General features: G+C 35.5%; 1 protein-coding gene across 4 annotated transcripts in view; it reads left to right on the top strand.

Annotated features, from left to right (window-relative positions):
• The window catches only part of LOC5577529 (tolloid-like protein 1), a 131884-nt gene that overhangs the window by 65326 nt on the left and 47090 nt on the right, over positions 1-19468 (top strand). For all 4 annotated transcript variants that reach the window (XM_021857259.1, XM_021857258.1, XM_021857256.1 and 1 more), the window contains exon 4: positions 12136-12375. In XM_021857259.1, the coding sequence (XP_021712951.1) occupies positions 12136-12375 (240 nt within the window). The remainder of the gene's footprint in view (positions 1-12135; positions 12376-19468) is intronic.

Genomic DNA, 19468 nt, shown 5'->3' with positions numbered 1-19468 from the left:
TATGAGAAGCACTACGATCCTGCATAAAACAAAATTCAGACTCATTTCAATCTGACTCCTTTTCGCGCACATGCCAGAACCCACAAAAGAGAATCATCCTGCTTGTACCAACAATTCCAGAATTGTTCATAAAAAAAAATAAATAAAAATAAGCCACATAATTCTAAAATGAAGCAAAATCTTGTGAATCAATTAACGTGACTTGTTGACATGTTGACAAAAAAAAACTCTACAGCAGTTACGTTCCTTTAAGGTTGTACAACAATAGTGAGAAAACCTTACTTGTCGTACACAGTATCAGCGTGGCGGTTTTGACTTCTGGACGCTTGAACCAATTTGTTGATGTGCGCGATAAGCGCAATTTTTCGACATCTTCGTTGCGAACAATACCGTGGTAAAAAAAAGCATCAATATAGGGTGTCCCAGACTGAAACAGATAAAAATCTTATTTTCACACCTTTAATTCCTGCACTTATGAAGAGAAGATTTTGAATTTTGCGCGATTTTTTTCCCTACCTGTTTGTTGATGACATTTCTGGAAGCTCCTCTTATCAGTTTTGAACAAATCCCGTTATATCTGTGTGACTTTGTTGTACGAATATTGCGCTAAGTCATGAACAGTGAGTCGTGAGTTCGATTCTCACCGAGAAGTGTAACTTTTTCGCAAATTTCATATCAATTTGTCCGTTTATGCTAAGTATATGTAATGTTTAGTTTTTCGGTGGTGGTTAAGGTGAAGATGCATCGGAGCCAAACCTCGAATTCAGCATAAATCTAGAGAACCTGTCAGTGAGTTCATTTTTCAGCACAAACGACTGTCTGGTTCTTTAGATTTGTGCTCTTGAAAGTTCAAGGCTTGGCTTCGATATATCTTCACCTTGAACTTCCACTCGGCTAGTTAACCGTAAACCAGGAATCATAATTAAAACGTAATTGTAAATTCATTAAAATGTATATAGATATTTGACATTAGTAAATTTAAAAAAAAACTGAATTGCTATGATTTTGTGAAGTTACCTATGTAGAGAGAAAAACAAGCGACTTTTTAGAATTTCACCATTTTGACAAAAGTTTTTTAGCAAAACCAAATAAAATTTGGAACAAACATTTGTGTGCATTATCTTAGATAGCATGTAATTGAACTCATTACATGGAGCGATTTTGATAAAAACAATCAATACCTAAATAAACTCCAACAAAACACAAAAGTAGGGTCTGTGCTAGCTAGATAAGAATTGGTTTTCTAAAATCAAAAAATTGAATGTTAAAGATTGTTTTATCGAACGAAATTTTCACTGGCGGCATTTAAAATGTATTAAGGAAAATACAAAATTTTAAAAATATTTTTCTTCGAAAAAATGAAGTGTATCTCGTTATCAAAGGCGTGCACATACTTTCTGGGACACCCTATATCCTGGAAATTCGTATTTCCTAAACGCTACGAACAATGGTGTTTTGAATAATTTATTTTAGCATAAAGCAGCATATTCACTGCATTATGATTTTCCATTTTTTCGAAAGATGACCTACTCAAAGTACCCGGTTGATACACTAACTACAACTCGTATAATGTCAAAAAAAAATTAAAAACAGGCAAAATTCTCGCGAAACATTACTAAAGGACCTATGTACAAATGAGAGATTCTCTCCTCTCTCGCCCTCTTTCGATTATAACAGTGGAATACTTAAGCTTTTGGGAAGTTTTTCACTACAGATCGAAAGGCAGTTTTCATGACTAGCGTTTCATACAAAAAACGCAACAGAAAAGGTTAATGTGACTCAGTTATTGATCAAAGAGAAAGTAAACAAAGAGAGCCTCTCATTTGTACATAGGTCCTTTAGTAATGTTTCGCGAGAATTACTAAAAAAAATCTTAGAGAATATATAGCGGGTATTTTGGCGAAAATATAAGACTTTATTCATAGCATATCTTTTCAATAAATTTCAACCTGGTTGAGTTTTCTTCAGATGGATGGCAGAAATCTTACAGGGTGTTAAATAGTCCAACCAAATTTATTATAGTTTTTTATATATAAGCAATAAATTCTGTTTATTTGGATAAATCCCAAACAAGACGCTTCGTTTTAGGGACGCCGGGAGTTTGGTTTTCGGTTCGTGGGTTTTGCTGGCCAGTGTTTTGGAAAGCCCAAGCAAGACGCTTCGTTTTCGGGACGCCGGGAGTTTGGTTTTCGGTTCGTGGGTTTTGCTGGGCAGTGTTTTGGAAAGCCCAAACAAGACGCTTCGTTTTCGGGACGCCGGGAGTTTGGTTTTCGGTTCGCGGGTTTTGCTGGGCAGTGTTTTGGAAAGCCCAAACAAGACGCTTCGTTTTCGGGACGCCGGGAGTTTGGTTTTCGGTTCGCGGGTTTTGGAAAGCCCAAACAAGACGCTTCGTTTTCGGGACACCGTGAGTTTGGTTTTCGGTTCGTGGGTTTTGCTGGGCAGTGTTTTGAAAAGCCCAAACAAGACGCTTCGTTTTCGGGTCGCCGGGAGTTCGGTTTTCGGTTCGCGGGTTTTGCTGGGCAGTGTTTTGAAAAGCCCAAACAAGACGCTTCGTTTTCGGGACGCCGGGAGTTTGGTTTTCGGTTCGCGGGTTTTGGAAAGCCCAAACAAGACGCTTCGTTTTCGGGACACCGTGAGTTTGGTTTTCGGTTCGTGGGTTTTGCTGGGCAGTGTTTTGAAAAGCCCAAACAAGACGCTTCGTTTTCGGGACGCCGGGAGTTTGATTTTCGGTTCGCGTGTTTTGGAAAGCCCAAGCAAGACGGTTCGTTTTCGAGGCGCCGAAAAGTTTTGCTGTTCGCGCTGTGTGAGTGCGAAAAGATATTCGTGTTCAATCGAGGATGGATTACCAACTGGTGAGCTCGTTTCATGCTTATGATAACACATTTTTCATGTAAACGTTACTTTTTTCTAATATTCAATCAAATTTTGTGTGGTTCGTCACTACAAGTGTCGGCATTATGCCTGTATTATACAATTCTAATAAACATAGAAACTTTTTGATATTACTTGAAATATTTTTTGAATTGTTCGACATTATGAATGTCGACGTTTATTTTGAAACTTCTACCAAGGACTTTTCTTCTTGAGTCATAAATGTTCAGTAATACTTTTATGTAATTTTCAAACAAACTATGTATGGTTCTTCACTACAAGTGTCGGCATTATTCCTGTTTCATATAATTTAAAATATACGCATATATTTTTCTCTTTTCGCCATTAATAAAAACTTCTTTTGAATGGTTCGACATTACAGATGTTAACGTTTATTTCAAATCTTCTACCAAATACTTTTTGAGACAAAACTAAAAACTAGCTTTAAGTATAAACCGTATTTTTCCTCCTTATCCATGGATCGCATCACCGACCAAAGGTGACTCCCAGATCTTTTCCTTCTCCACTAATAAACACCCTTCCCGTGGTGATTGTGGAGATGCAGAGGTATTCTCGGTCTCTAGAAGCAACAATCATTACACCCTAACATCCCTTCCCCATCCCAACTGACTGTAAGGACTTGGCCGGCGCCGTTATTGATCAATAATATTAGATCTGCTTAAATTGCACTCCGAGAGTAAGCGGAAACTCCCATCCTTTATTCATTTGGATCGCAGTGCAATTATTACCAGTTCCGATCAATCACGGAGTAGCAACCATTGACATGTACAGTCAGTCTATGCTATACTATGCTATAAGCAATAAATTCTGTTTATTTGGTTCATTTTTTTAAAGAAATTCCGCATGAAAAACCTTAAAAATTGCTTAAACTTTAAGCTACATTTTTTCAAGAAAACTTATTATCAGTGTTGTTCAGACTCATTTCCCCGAAAATAACATTTTCCGAACTACGAAGCCACGAACTACTACAACCATGCTCTATCCTCCAAAGATAGAAAAGCAGATGGTTAAGCTTGAGTACTGCACACAAAATCGATCAATTTTGATCCCCAGAGAGCCACAATTCAAGTTTCGGTGAAATGAAATGAGTGAGTGAGTGAGTGCGAATCATTTCACCGAAACTTGAATTGCGGCCCACCGAGATCGAAACTGTCGGACCCCATGTGCAACACTCAAGCCCAACCACCTCCCTCTCCATCTCAGGAATACAACGCACAGTTATAACAGTTCATGGCTTCACATTTCGAATTTCGGGGAAATGAGTCTGGTCGACACTGCTTATTATGTTTTAAATACCGTCAAACGAGGCTTATTTTGACATTATTTCCATATTCTTTAACTTTGAGGATTTGTAACTCTTAGAATTATGGAAAGATGTTGATAATTTTTGCCTATATTTAAGTTGTATATGTACGTAACAAATGTGCAAAATATGAGGCAAACCCATCAAGAAATAACAAAAATGCTTGAATAGCGAAAAAAGTGAGTCCTTCAAGACAAAAAAGGGGCTCCTTTGGACATTTTCACAATTTGCTAATGAATTGATTTTTCCTTATAACTTTCAAACTGATTCAATAGATTGTCGTCCACTGTGATGTTATGAACGTTTTTCATTGATAAACTTAATGTAGAAAATTGCAAAGCTAGAATGAATTACACATATATATCAAATTTCAACGAAATGCCATTCACTATTCTCAGTTTGCAGTATGAAACTTAAATTTACAACTTCCTCTTAAATGGAACTATCAGTTACAAATGCTCGATTTTCAAGTTGACATAAACGAACGACGTAACTACTAGGTACTGCGATAATAAATGAGTTATGTACAAAAACTTTTTTTTCTATTTTTACTGTTATATGAACGATATGTTGAAGGATCACATTAATACCGGTAACTAATTTAATACCAGTAAGTTATTTTCATTACGCAACGCAATCTATGAAGTAAAGTTTAGCAAGATCGTAAAGACGTAAGTTTGCTTTTGTAATATTCTTTTAGCTTCTTAGCAGTTAAGAGCTGGCTTAAGAGTAGTTTAATTTAGGCATATGAAGGATGCAACTGTTCTGTACTAAAAATTCATGTAATATATGACGAAAAATAGTTTTTTAGAGATTATGTTGTGAATTTGGCATTGGTATGTATTGAAATATATGTATTTTATGTCTATTCACTTATACAATCACTTATTTCAATTTTTTTATGTTGTAAAATACACAAACCAAAATATTACAATAAAATAAAAGTCGCAAAAACAAGACCTTTGATAAATTATTTTAATAAAACAACAATTTTAAGCAAAACAAATCACAAGATTTTCATGAAACATGACGATTCGATAGTTTTGTGATGCTCCCAATAAGTTTCTAAGACATGGGTAAAATTCAAACAATGTTTGTATAGCCAATGTTTTATACCTTGTGAATATTTATTCGGGCTTTTTTGAAATGTTTTCTTGTTTATCCTGTTATTGTTGATGTTGTTCCAAGAAAAAATCATGCCTAGTGGTAGAGCATATATTGGTTAATAAAAGTGCTGAAGACACAAAATTGCTCAGATTAATATTTGCGCTGCTAATAAATACAAAAGGCGAGTGTCCAAAGTAGCCCCTGGAATCAAAAGTAGCCCCGTCCGACGGTACTTAACAAATTTTCAACAGACCTTTAACAAAATTTTTGAAGCTACCCTTAGACAATCCTTGAAGAATTTTAGTAAAATCAAATTCCTGAAACAATATCGAAGAATGGCTTCAGGACTTTTGCTGTAAATATCTTGAAAATTAATCAAATAATATTGTGAGATTTGTTCATACTTTCAACGTGAAAACCTTCTGCAGGACAACCATGCCTTCTGTTTTACTTTTCATCCACAAATAGATTCCAGATACCTGGATTTGTTAAAAAAAAAAAAAAAAGGTGAAAGTTCCCTCGTAATTCATCCAAAAATTCATTTATTCTGTCAAATCTTATACTTATACTTATATAAATCTTATATTTCGCTGAAAGTTCTACTCCACATTCCTCTGTGAAACCTTTGTTCAGAAAACAAAGGGGCTCCTGCCGATTCCTAACAGCTGCTAACAAAACTCCAGAAGTTAGGATTTGTCGACAGCTTTAAGCTAAAAATTTATTTTACCATTAGTTTTAGTTTTATAATAAGTTTCTATAATCACAAATATCGGTCTTGGAGCCTAAATTATGTAATTCTAGATTTGTTTCCCTCGTGTTCACGGTACAATCTGTGTTTAGCTTTAGGTTAGAAATAGTTTCCTTTTAGATTAAGTGCAACTTACTGTGATAAATGACCGATTGTGATAACACTATGATACACTTAGGATAAGGTAATTAGATTTGAGCTCGAATTAAGATATAATCGTGAAACTTAAAGTATTTGCAAAAATCAACAAAATTCAAAATTCGCATGGATTTGCAACTTTCTTTGTCTACGGATTGACAATGATAGCTTTCCCCTATCCGTTAACTTCCCCCAGTTATCAATGTTTAGTGGTTCAGTTATGGTTACTAGTGTGGGACAAAATTTAGATTCTCGCTCCAGTCCATTTAGGATTGCATTTAGGTCCCATAGCAACTGTGCAAAATTTCAGCTCGATCGGTGAAACTATATTTACGCGCCAGCCGTTCAAGATTTGTATGGGATTTAGTATGAGAAAACTTACTTTTGCAAAGAAAAATCGCTGGAGGCTGCCCATTGACCTCCATAAAAATTCTGAACACAGACCTCGATAGGTATTGCCGAACACCGTGAAAGCATCCGACTCTTGTGAAAAAAGTTATTGAATAAAAACCTATTGGCATGGTGACGTTGATTAACACGTAAAGGAATAATAATAATAACAAAATCAGGCAAAATTTCCGAATAGTCTATGCTTAATAACATTATTCACAAGCATCGGATTGCTTTGCGATCTTCGACAATGTTGTTCATCGTAAAAATATCTATCGAGACCTTTGTTCAGAATTTTTATAGAGGTCAATGGACAACCTCTGGCGATTTTCTTTGCAAAAGTAAGTTTTCCCACACTAAATCCCATACAAACTTTGAACGGCTGGCGCGTAAATATAGTTTCACCGATCGAGCTGAAATTTTGCACAGATGCTATGGGACCTAGGGTAGATGTACCAATAGTGGAGGTACTAAGCACGATTGAACTTCATTTAACCGCCTAAATTCAAGAAGCGCTATTAATGTACATGTTAATGTTGTAACGGGAAGTAACAACTATTGACTTAATGAGGAAAATGATTTCATCGCAGTAATCCTCGGCACGTCAGTGAAAAATAATACCTCTACTATTGGTACACTGTTCCTTTAGTTGCGGTATATTTTTAATTTGTGTTCCTTTAGTTGCGGTATCCGTTGTTTTCTTATGGGATCCTCCACTATAGGAACACTTTACCGCAACTATTGGTACAAGTAAGAAAAGTTTTAGTAATTTTAGTGATATTTCATCAGTTTTGAAGCAATTTGAACGTTCTTTTCAACTATTCCGTGTATCAACAACCCAATACGTCGATTGGCAGTGTCGGTTCGGTGGCTAATATAATAAAATCAGTGAAAACGGCACTACCGCAACTATAGGAACACCCACAACTAAGGGAACACTTACCCTAATTGCAATCCAAGAAGTGGACTGGAGCGAGAATCTAAATTTTTCATACAACCATATCCCAGGCACAGCGGGGCAGTGCTGGCAGCAGCAACCTTTGAATTCGCAAAGTTTCAAAATCTCTTTAGAAATACTTTCATAAAACTTCATAAAATGCGTTAAAAATTCTTCTGTTGTTTTTTTAAGGACATTTTGCTTCAAATCCCCAGATTATATAAGAGTTATTTACGAAAAGTGTTTTTAAAAAGGCTTTATCCTTCGAATCTTCAGAGGAAATTTGTTGAAAAAAACTCCAGGTACATTTTTTTTCTAAAATAAGCCCAGAAGTCAAGAAAAGAAATATTCAGAAAAATAACTGGGAAGAAGAAAAGAATGTTTTAGATATTCATAAAGAAATTTGTGAGGATCTTTCTTAACACCTCCCAATCCTTATTCTGAGAGTGAATTCATGTGCAATTCCTGGGCGGAATTCCTAGAGGCTTTCTGTAGAATACGGAAGTCAAGGAAGGAATTCTGCTATAAAAATGATAATTTCTAAAAGAAAAGAATCTAATAGAACTTCTTGAGACCTTTTTTAATTTATTAGAGAAGTTTTAATTATCATGTAATCATTCACCTCTAGAAAAAAAAAGATTAATAATCACTAATCTTTCGTTGTTCCGTTGTCCACTTGTTGTTTCCACCGGCTTCAACATTTTGTTCTTTCTCCTTCTTTCGCATGACGCTTTATATAAGAACTTCATACAAAACATGTTTCATGCTCAAAAAGGCAACACTTTGAAGAATCTAAAGTTTTTGTGAGGTATATCGTCAGGAAATTTATAACCCAACAAAATTTTATAGAAGTCTTTCCAAACCTTTTTTTGTATGTGTAAATCTCACATAAATTGGATATAATTGATGATTCGTAGAGTAATGTGTGATGAAATCAGTAAAAAATCTTGAGTAGTTTTTGAACAAAAATGGGGAGTTGGTAGATTTCTAGATGTTTTCTGGAGATTTTTTCTATATGACTTCTGGAGATTTTAAAAAGCTCAAGAATGAATTGCAAAGTTGAAGCTGTTTAAAAAATCCCCAAAAGAATCGCTATTGTTTTTTAAAGGAAAAATCTCTTGTAAATACTTGGATGAATCTCTGAAGATTTTTTTGGATAAATCCTAGGATGACATCCCAGCGGAAAAATAAGATAATTCTCTGAAGAAATCATTAAACAAATTGCTTGGAAAGTGTTCTAGAATTTTTGCGGAAGAGTTTCTGAAAGAACAGTTGAACGTATTCCGCTAGAAAGTTTAGAAGAATGTTTAATTTTCTCTGTTAGACATTTTTGAAGAAATTTTTTAAATATTATTTTCGAGAGAGTTCTGAAGGATTCCGGGTGCTACATCAAATTGATTTTTAAAACTTAGGAGATTTTCTGTGAAAAAAATGCCAATAGATCTGCAGTGAATTACTCTGAGAAATCGCCAAGAACATTTTCCCAATTGAATCCTTTTTAGTTGTTTATGGATATCTTATGGAATATTAGAAATAATCTTTATAGTTCCTCCAAGAGAAATCATTTATTGTGTTTTTTGCAAGAAGTTCTGGATATTTTTTACTGCGAACTTTCAAGCAGTGCTTGAAGAGTATCCAATACATTTTCTGAAAGATTTGTTGAAGGAATTTGAAGAGAAATGTTTGGACGAATTTTAAGTGAACTGTTAGCGAACTCTCTAAAAAAATTGTGTGAAGAATCCTTGCTTAAACTCTTAGAAATTCTAGCATTTTTATTGTGAAAACCCTAAAATTCTAAACGACTGGGTGGTATTTTAAACTTTTAATTGGATTTATATGTGATAAATACGTAGGTTATCTTCTTGGAGAAATATTTAAAAGAACAATTTTAGGAATTGGCTGGGCCTTCTCCAGAAAAAAATCCTAACTATGCCAATGGACTCCCGATAATGATGTTACCAGAGAGGTGAAAAGGATTCTTTCAGCTGCGTGCAAGTATTTTTTTCGGAATTCGTAATTAGCTCAAAGATATGTAGCTAACAGACGAAAACAATACTCAAGTTGTAGAATACACTGATTCTTCAGTTCGCTCTGAACTGTCATAAATCATGGACGTTGAAATACGTTAATCGGAGAGTCTTCAAATAATACTCGGTGGTAAACTGGACAATCGGCATCTGACAGCGTCGCATGAACCACAAAAGTTATATTGACTGATCCGCTGGATATTCTACAATGTTGCATTGATATATACTATCAGCATAGACTGACTGTACATGTCAATGGTTGCTACTCCGTGATTGATCGGAACTAGTAAGAATTGCACTACGATCCAAATGAATAGGGGATGGGAGTTTCCGCTTACTCTCGAAGTGCAATTTTAGCAGATCTAATATTATTGATCAATAACGGCGCCGGCCAAGTCCTTACAGTCAGTTGGGATGGGGAAGGAATGTTAGGGTGTAATGATTGTTGCTTCTAGAGACCGAGAATACCTCTGCATCTCCACAATCACCACGGGAAGGGTGTTTATTAATGAGGGAGGAAAGATCTGGGAGTCACCTCTGGTCGATGATGCGATCCATGGACAAGGGGAAAATATACGACTTATATTCAAAGCTAGTTTTGTATTTTTGTCTCGAGAAGTTTTTGGTAGAAGCTTTAAAAAATACGTCAACATCTATAATGCTGAACAATTCAAAATATGTTTTTATTAATGACGAAAACTGAAAATTACATGTATATATTTTAAATTATATGAAACAGGAATAATGCCGACACTTGTAGTGACGAACTATACATAGTTTGTTTGAAAATTACATATGAGTATTACTGTGCATTTTGTCTCGATATGGTAAAAGTTTTAAAAACTACTTCAACATTCACAATGTCGAACAATTCAAAGGTTAATTTTTAATAATGTCAAAAAGAGAAAAATATATGTATATTGAAATTGTATAAGAAAAAAGCATAATGCCGACACTTATAGTGACGAACCATACAAAGTTTGTTTTAATATTACTTAAAAGTTACGCTTTCAAGAAAAAATGTGTTATCACAAGCATGAAACGAACTCACCAGTTGGTAATCCATCCTCTACTGAACACAAAACTGACACTGACAGCAAAACTTCTTGGCGTCCCGAAAACAAACCGTCTTGCTTGTGCCTTCCCAAATACCTACCCAGCAAGACACTCCAAAACAAAAAAAAATCTTCGGCGACGAAAACACGCGCGAAACCGGGAGCAAAATCTATCGGATGACGCAAAACCGAACTGTCCTGCTTGGGCTTCACGAAGCACTCAATGTATCTTTGATATACACTATGGCTGTTATAAAGTTCCCAAAAACGCCCATAATTCCAAGCGGCAAATGCTTAAGGATTGGAAGAATCACTTTTGATGAAACACCGCAATTTTATCATTCATAAGAAGTAAAAGCGAAAAGTTCGCGAATGTCTCTTCCTTAGATGATGGCCACATGTACTATTGAGCAAATGCTCTAACAACAAGTTTATTATGAAATGGAAGTTGTTAAGCGTATAAAGCGCGAGAGGCTGTGATTGGCTGGGCATCTAGCACGTTTGCCGCAAGAAAATGAAGTTAAACCAGTGGTCACCAAATTACGGTCCGCGGGCCATATGCGGCCCTCGAGTATGTTTTGACGGTAAATACACTTGACATTCATGAATTCTTGATAAGGTTCTTCCGTTCTTGCAACCTATTACGAAAATCACGGCTAATGTGGCTACTTTTCTACATGTCTTACTATCGAACTAAGAATCAATAAGGTATTGACTGTGTTTATCAGCTCAGTAATAGCTGAAATTATGTTCAATATACCAATGTTTATCAAATCTTGCAGTAGGATGATGTGATGTTGGTAGTAAAATAGTGCTAGGTTGCTATATGTTTGAGGAAGTTAAATAATTTATTTACCAAGGGTTCTATGTGACTCGTGATAATGTAATACCTGCAAAGTAAAAAAGAGACTTAGGTAACGTACACTAAATTAAGGTACACGTTACTTTGTACGTTAGGACTGGAAGGTATTGTCCCAGGACCGGGTTCAATCGAAAATGTTTCTTCTTTCCTAGTATTATTTACCTTTAAAAATCTGTGTAAAGTTGAATTTAGTTGGCTTAGTTGGTTCTATCTACTTAATTGGTTCAACCATTTGGTTCTACCAACAAACTATTCAACTGGGTTCCGGTTCGTTTGACCGAGGCGCTGTGGCTTTGTCATCGTTTAATGAAAGGCAACTACCTGATAACTTCACCCAGAATAGTGGGTGGCATCAAAGGACAATTTATGAACACATTTCGTGGCCATGTTTAACTTTTTAAATTTATTGCCTTTTGCACACCATTACCCACTTCCGGTCTGTATGCGGCACTCATAGGGTTGGATGCAGTGATACGCACGTGGTTATTTACTGAGGTCTGGTGCCTGTTGCTGAGGAGATTATACTTACCGTTATTAATATCCAATGAGCAATGACAGCGCTTTCATGATGAAATATGTTTCACCGTATACGTGGTTGGATTGGAACTGATTTCAAATTCACAGCTTTGCACTCACGTTTGATTGTATCAATTTTTCAATTTGGTTTTCATTCCAGAAGTCCTTCCGCGGTAACGTCCCACCATCATCGTTCAACTCGGGCGGCAACGGCCAAAAAAGAACGCATCTGGGATTTTGGCGTCATTCCGTACGAGATCGATGGCAACTTCAGTGGACTGCATAAGGCGCTGTTTAAACAGGCGATGCGCCACTGGGAGAACTATACGTGCATCAAGTTCGTCGAACGCAATCCAATCGACCATCCCAACTACATCGTGTTTACCGAGCGGCAGTGCGGGTGAGTTTCGGGGCAGTGGTTTTCAAAGATGTTTAAAAAGGTTGAAATATTTTTTAATTCCTTCATCAGTATCAATTCTCACATTATATCAATTTGTTATACCTAAGTATTCTATAGGCAACACTATCATCCAAATTTAGTAAAACTGGTAAATTTAGTAAAACGGTTTACACGGTGCTCCAATTACCATTACTATAAAATAAAATATACCATCCAAACGGCAGTCGGCAGTTGATTTTTGGCGTTGTTCTGTACCTCTGGGTCGAATTTGAAAAAAAAAATCCTTAGTCAGAATTTTGAGTTACGCCCTTTTGAAGTTTATATGATATAAATCATATGATGTATGCCACTTTAACTTGTTTAAACAATCAGATTATAATAAAATTTTGTAGTTTAATTCGTTTTCCATATCATCACGATGAAGATATGAAAAAAATACTAAAATTTATCTAGACCGACATTTGAAAAGGGCCAATGCTATGTGTAGTTATTACTAATCAGCCAATACACGAAAAATGATATCTACCAATAAACACTTAAGAGTGAGTTTAGGAAATTGTCCGAAGCATTCAAATATGTATGAATAATTCTTGGACAGGTCTATGGAAAGAATATTGCATGGTAAATTTCGTTTCATCTATAACAAACGGTTGGGTGCATACATAACTTTGCGGTTATTCTTATTTCATTCAATTTAGCAAGTTGCACACGGACCCATATTGTCTGGACTGGCATTACAAAAGAACTAAATTTTAAGTGAAATATATACAAATCAATATAGCTGAACAATGACTGTATCAAAGTTGATCGAAACTATCGAACATCAGATATCTGTATCTATATCATATATCTGTATTCTATTCAAATCTATTTAATTATTTTCTAATCTAGTCTGATCTGTCCCATTCAATTCTACTCTACTTAAATTTATTCTATTCTGATAAACCCTACTTGTTCTTATACATATTTTTACAAATGGCCACTGTTGTAATCAACAACTGCGCGCAAATCATTTGAACGGTATACTTTCGTTGTTTATACGACTGCATAGCGCTGACAGGTCTGTGAAACAGCGCTATGCACAGACTCCGACGCCTGCTCATTGTGCCAGCCTAGCACTTGATCAGTCGTATTGCAGAAGTCTTTTGCATGAAACTTTGTGATATGATATTTCGAAGATTTCGGCAGACTCAGCTCTTCCCAGTTCTCGACAAACTTGTTCTAATTACCTTCAAAACTGGGTTAAAATGCATGACAAATTAACATATATTATATAAGTTGAAACCCTTATTTGAATTTACTCGTATTCCGCACATTTTGATTCGAATTCCGGACAGCTCTAGTAAAATCATAGATAGAAAAGTCAAATCATTCATTGAGATCGGCAAACCACTAAAAAGGCGTTTAAGGCAGCTGAGCATTATAAATTTTCATGGATATCTATGGAAAATGTTGACTAAAACGAGCCTCGAAAGTGAGAACTTTTGAACGGCAAAAATTGAAACATTTCTTGTGAAATGTTTCCAATACAAAATATAGTGTCCGGCGTTTGAAGCTGTCCGTAATAAGAATCAAAACGGTTTACATTTCGTATACTTGGAGCGAAAGCATTTTTCGTTAGATATATTTGTTTCCACTTAAAACAAAATATTTGTATCTCAATAGGTTCATTTTTTGTAGTTATGTTACAGTTCTCAAAAATTAATACAGATATTGTTTGAAGGTGAATTCAATTTGCTACTGGTTGAGCTTCCTGTTAGTAGATAGTGTATTATTCATTTTTATAAGATACATTCATTCTTTCAACAAACTAGTGACATCGATTTCTTCAAATTTACGAATAGATCCTTGATAATTAGTGGATTTATTAATCTTCAAAAATGTACTCATTCTTTTATTGAAAAGGTACCATTCAATCAAATACAGTCGAAGCTCGTTATAACGACAACTTTTATAGTGGCAAAAGCTCTCTATTGCGACATTTTTCGGTCCCATGAACAATATTATAATGTTATAACTGTTCTCTATAACGACTTTTCTCTATTACGACGGTCCCTTGCGATGTCGTTATAGCAAGCTTCGACTGTAATGAACTTATTTTTCGGGAAAACATTTTCAATGTTTGGGTAACTATCACTTTGGTGAGATACTTAAAAAAAAAATTATAACCTGAACATCAAATATTTTTTTTACAAATTCAGATAAATTTAAGTTATTTACCATTTTTTTTTATTATCACTTCCAAGACCAGCTATAAATTACGATATCATGGTGACAATATTGAAATCGAAATATTTTTAAATGCCTCAATTGTTCAAAACATTGTTAAGTGTTTGAATTTGACGTTACATTATTATCGATTTTCTTCGCATTATTTGTTAATCAAATAGGTCAAAGTCACTACAGCGCAAGTTTTGGCAAACACCCTCGATTTTTTTCTTTGACGTATTGTTCCTTTGACGTTTTGTCCTTTCAACGTTTTGGAATCGACATTTTTTATTTTCGACGTTTTGCCCTTTCGACATTTTAGTATTCGACGTTTTGGCATTCGACCTTTTGTCTTTCGACGTTTTGTCACCCAACCATGTTAACAACATATTACATTTCATTTGCCGTAACAATTCCGAATTTTTGAACGTGAGTTGATTTCACCTATTTATAAAAGAAAAAAATGCTTTCCATTAACTAAACCTAAACAGCCATTAGTGCTTTTAAAAAGCTGGATACCAGGGAGGATGCTTCAGAATCTTTATTTTGAATCCTTTGCAGAGCTTTCTTCCTGATATTACAACAGCTAGTCCATATTAGTACAGCAAACAACATTTCATAGCCTTCGAAATTCGCTGTCAAACTTTTTTATTTCATATGCTAACACAATAATATGTTCTACAATATTGTAAATCATTTAAAATGTGAAAACTTTCTAGAACATTTTTAACAATATCTAGTAGTTTAGGAGATATACGTCACTTTAGAATAATTTGCTAAAAAATCGGGTTTTTCTTAAAACTAACGAAAATATCAAATTTTCAGGCCTACTATGTTCTGAAGGACTAGACTAGGATCGAATGCAATTTATATATCAGCAGATTAAGTAATAGAACTTAATAATTTAATATTCATTTTGAAAATGACTAACGATTACACTGCAAGGCTGGTAATGTTTAAGTGTCTTCAATATAGGAACTTTTGATACATTAAGCTTGGAGAAAGAGACCAGACAGGAAACAAAAACATAACCTAATAGGAACAAGAAGATAAGAGTTTGATTCTTCATCATAGAGTCAGGCAAGACATTTATTACTCTTTTTTTTATGATTCCTCATGTCTTTCCGACAGTTTGACTGTTTGTATTTTTTCATGCTTTTCTTTAGGAATTCCGTAAGAATTCAGGTATTTTCTGTAAGATTCAGAGCTTATTCCGATGATTTCTCCAGAAGTTCATTAAACGATTATTTTCCGAGAAGAATTTTTATAGGGAAATTCTCTAAGAATTTTGTTACAGTATCTCAACAATATAACCTGTAGTTTTACAAGTATAACCATTAAAATTCCCTTAGAGATTCCATCAAAAATTTCTTTAAAGTTTCGTTTAGATATTTTTAAGGAAGCCTAAAGTCCCCATGGAGTTTCCGGTGATTTTGCGATCGATTTCCTTAGTATGTCCTCCAAGATAAGCGTTTAGAACACCTTCAAAAAATATTTGTAAAATCTCCTAGAATACAACTGGAGAATTCGGTTGAAGAGTTAGTGAAAAAAATATCTAGGGGAACTCCTAGTAGTCTTTGGAGAACAATCTGAGTAATCCCTGAGGAAATTACTAACATGTCGTTGGAATCCTCAGGGATTTCCTGGAGAAAATCCTCCAATCATCTTCTAAAACATCGCTAAAGGAATTTTTTGGAGAATTGGAAGATAAATCTTTAGAACAATTTCTAGAGGGATCCCTGTATGAGTATTCCAGACAAATCACTAGGAGATTTCTTGATGTTTTCCCTCGAGACATGTAAGACAAAAGACTTGAAGAACCTGTTGAATAGCCGCGTTCAAGTCTTTGAATTTTTCTCTGAAATCTGTAGAATTTTGTATCAGGATTCACTGCAATTCAAATAAGAAAAAAAGAGACTTTAGATGCACATTTTGATTAAACTATAGACCTTAGAGACTTCTTCTTCTTTCTGGCGTTACGTCCTCACTGGGACAGAGCCTGCTTCTCAGCTTAGTGTTCTTATGAGCACTTCCACAGTTATTAACTGAGAGCTTACTATGCCAATGACCATTTTTGCATGTGTATTACGTGTGGCAGGTACGAAGATACTTTATGCCCTGGGAAGTCGAGAAAATTTTCAGCCCGAAAAGATCCTCGACTGGTGGGATTCGAACCCACGACCCTCAGCTTGGTCTTGCTGAATAGCTGCGCGTTTACCGCTACGGCTATCTGGGCTTAGAGACCTTAGCGACCTTAGAGACCCTAGAGACCTTCCTTTGAAAAAAAGAGACCAAGTTTCTACACAGAAAAAAATAATTAATTTTCAATGTGATGTAAACTGAAGTCTACTGTAAAAATGAGTTAAATTCGTGTGTTATTACAGCATAATGTAAATTTAAATGAATATACATTGAATTTTCAACTAAAAATGGTTGAATATTACATGATCGTGTAAATTTAAAGTGAATTCAATTGAAAAATAATGGATTGGTCGTTGAAATTTACGTTTATTTTGATGCTCCAAATATGTGCATGAAAATAAACTTAAATTTACAACATATTTTTAGCTGTGTAGATAAAGACTTGCTACCAGCTCTACACCAATTTCTACAACTCAAATATGTTAAATGAATCTGTATGTTTAACAACTTGAATATAAAATTAGAAATAGAATAAGCATAATTTTAATTAAGGTACCAATAAAAAAGAATCATCTAATGAATTTTGTGTTGAAAAATGTTTTTTTTTTTTCTGTGAAATGAAAAATGTATTTCTGGGAAAAGGGCCCCCACAAGAAAATGGCCCCCAGGCCCCCACATTTGTAAATCCGGCCCTGCACGGAATAGTTGAAAAGAGCATTCAAATTGCTTTAAAACTGATAAAATATCACTAAAATTGTTATAACTTTTCTTACTTGTACCAATAATTGCGGTAAAGTGTTCCTATGGTGGAGGATCCCATAAGAAAACCACGGATACCGCAGCTATAGGAACGCAAATCTATATAAATAAAAATGGAATGGTGTTTATATGTCACGAAATGGCTTGAGAACGGGTCAACGAATTTGCGTAATTCTTTCACTGTTGTATCCGACGTGTTCGTGCGGGGAAAAGTCTAGGAAAGCTTTCAGAATAGTCTGGAAAACGGGAGAAAACTTGTGGGCTAGCTCTGGAAAGTCGTTAAATTTGCCAACCAGGAATAATTTTGAACCGGCGGTATTCTATTCTACCATCCTCAGCTTGATCTTTCTGAATAGATTTACTTTGTCGCAGCGTAGGCCATTAGCTATTATAGAATACAGTGAACCCTCCATTAGTCGATGTTCCATGACTCGATCTCGAATCAAGGAACCATACTAAAAACAAAATTTTATGTTTACTATGATGGTCCCTTCAATCAGCTTTCCAAAGCATTTCTGTTCCATGACTCGATATTTCCATGAGTCGATGGTTCCTTCCGATATCGACTCATAGAGGTTTCACTGTATTACGATACCAACATTTGAGTGAACGTGTAATGTATTTGTGATTTAATTAGAAGATAATTGCTTGATATATGTAGATCGGAAAACTATGTCTTCAAATTTAGGCTATAAAAAGGTACATTACAGACAAGGATAGAAAAAATGAAAATAGTTTTTTATGCAACAAGGTGCAAAATAATGATTTTTTCAGCACGAGTTGTACCTTGCCGAGTTGGATAAATATGACGAGAAAATCTAATTTTGCAACGAGTTGCATACAACATTTTTTGCAATAACGAAAAATGCCGTTTCAGTTGGATTAATTCTTGAAGCCTGATTTGCTGCTGAACAGGAATCGCTAAAGAAATTTCTCGCCGATTCCTTGTAGAAATTTTCTACAGCGACTCCCGTTTGAACTGACATCTCTTTTCAATTGCGTACTGCGATCAGAAAAAAGCACTTCCTTGATCGATTCCTTGCAGAAATTTCCCATGCATCAAGATACAGTATGGCCCATAAAAAATGCGAAAATCTGTATTCCACTTTTGCTTCATCATTTTGATACATAATAAAAGTAAAATCTTGTATTTAGTTTGAAAATGCATTTATTGAACATGTCAAGATTACATTATTCGATGTGTCCACCGTTTTGTTCGATTACTTTCTCCAGGCGTGAGTGGAAACGGGAGCATACCTTCTGTATGTAAGAAGCAGACATCGAGTTCCATGCCTTCGTGATGGAAGCCTTCAGAGCTTCAACACTGGGATGGGACCTTACACAGGCTTTGGCTTGAACATACGCCCATATGGAATAATCCAGGGGATTCAAATCTGGACTGCTAGGAGGCCAAACATCCTTCGGCCAAAATTCCATATTTTCCTTCAGCCACATTTGAGTGACATGGCGCTCCATCTTGAAAAACAACGTGTTCGTGTTCTCCGAAGTTGTCTTTCATCCATTGAAGCACATTCTCCTTCAAAATGTTCATGTAGCCTTCGGTGTTCACTTTTAAACCAGCTTCAATAAAAACTGGAGGCATTTTCAACCCATTCGACGCGACTGCTCCAAACACCATGACTCCGGCTGGATGTTTTGTGGTAAATGCGAATTTCACGTTCTCTGGGACGTCCTCCATCTTCTGTGGCGAAATAAACCTGTTTGTACGTGAGTTGCACACCGAATTGACGGTAAAAAGTTTCTCATCAGAGAACACAACGATCGGACGTTGCTTCTTGAACACAGATAATAAAATCTTCGAACGCTCCAGCCGTAGTGCTATAATCCAATCCGTTACCAGGTGACGTTTAACTTTTACCCTGGACTTTGAATCCAAGTCATCTTTGACCAATCGCTGCATGGTGGTATTCGAGATATTAGCATCTTTAGTCAATTTTCGGATCGATCTTATTGGATTCCGCTT

The sequence above is a fragment of the Aedes aegypti genome, chromosome 1 (genome assembly GCF_002204515.2).
Source record: "Aedes aegypti strain LVP_AGWG chromosome 1, AaegL5.0 Primary Assembly, whole genome shotgun sequence".
Classification (NCBI taxonomy): Eukaryota; Metazoa; Arthropoda; class Insecta; order Diptera; family Culicidae; genus Aedes; species Aedes aegypti.
This window is presented reverse-complemented; position numbering and strand designations above follow the sequence as displayed.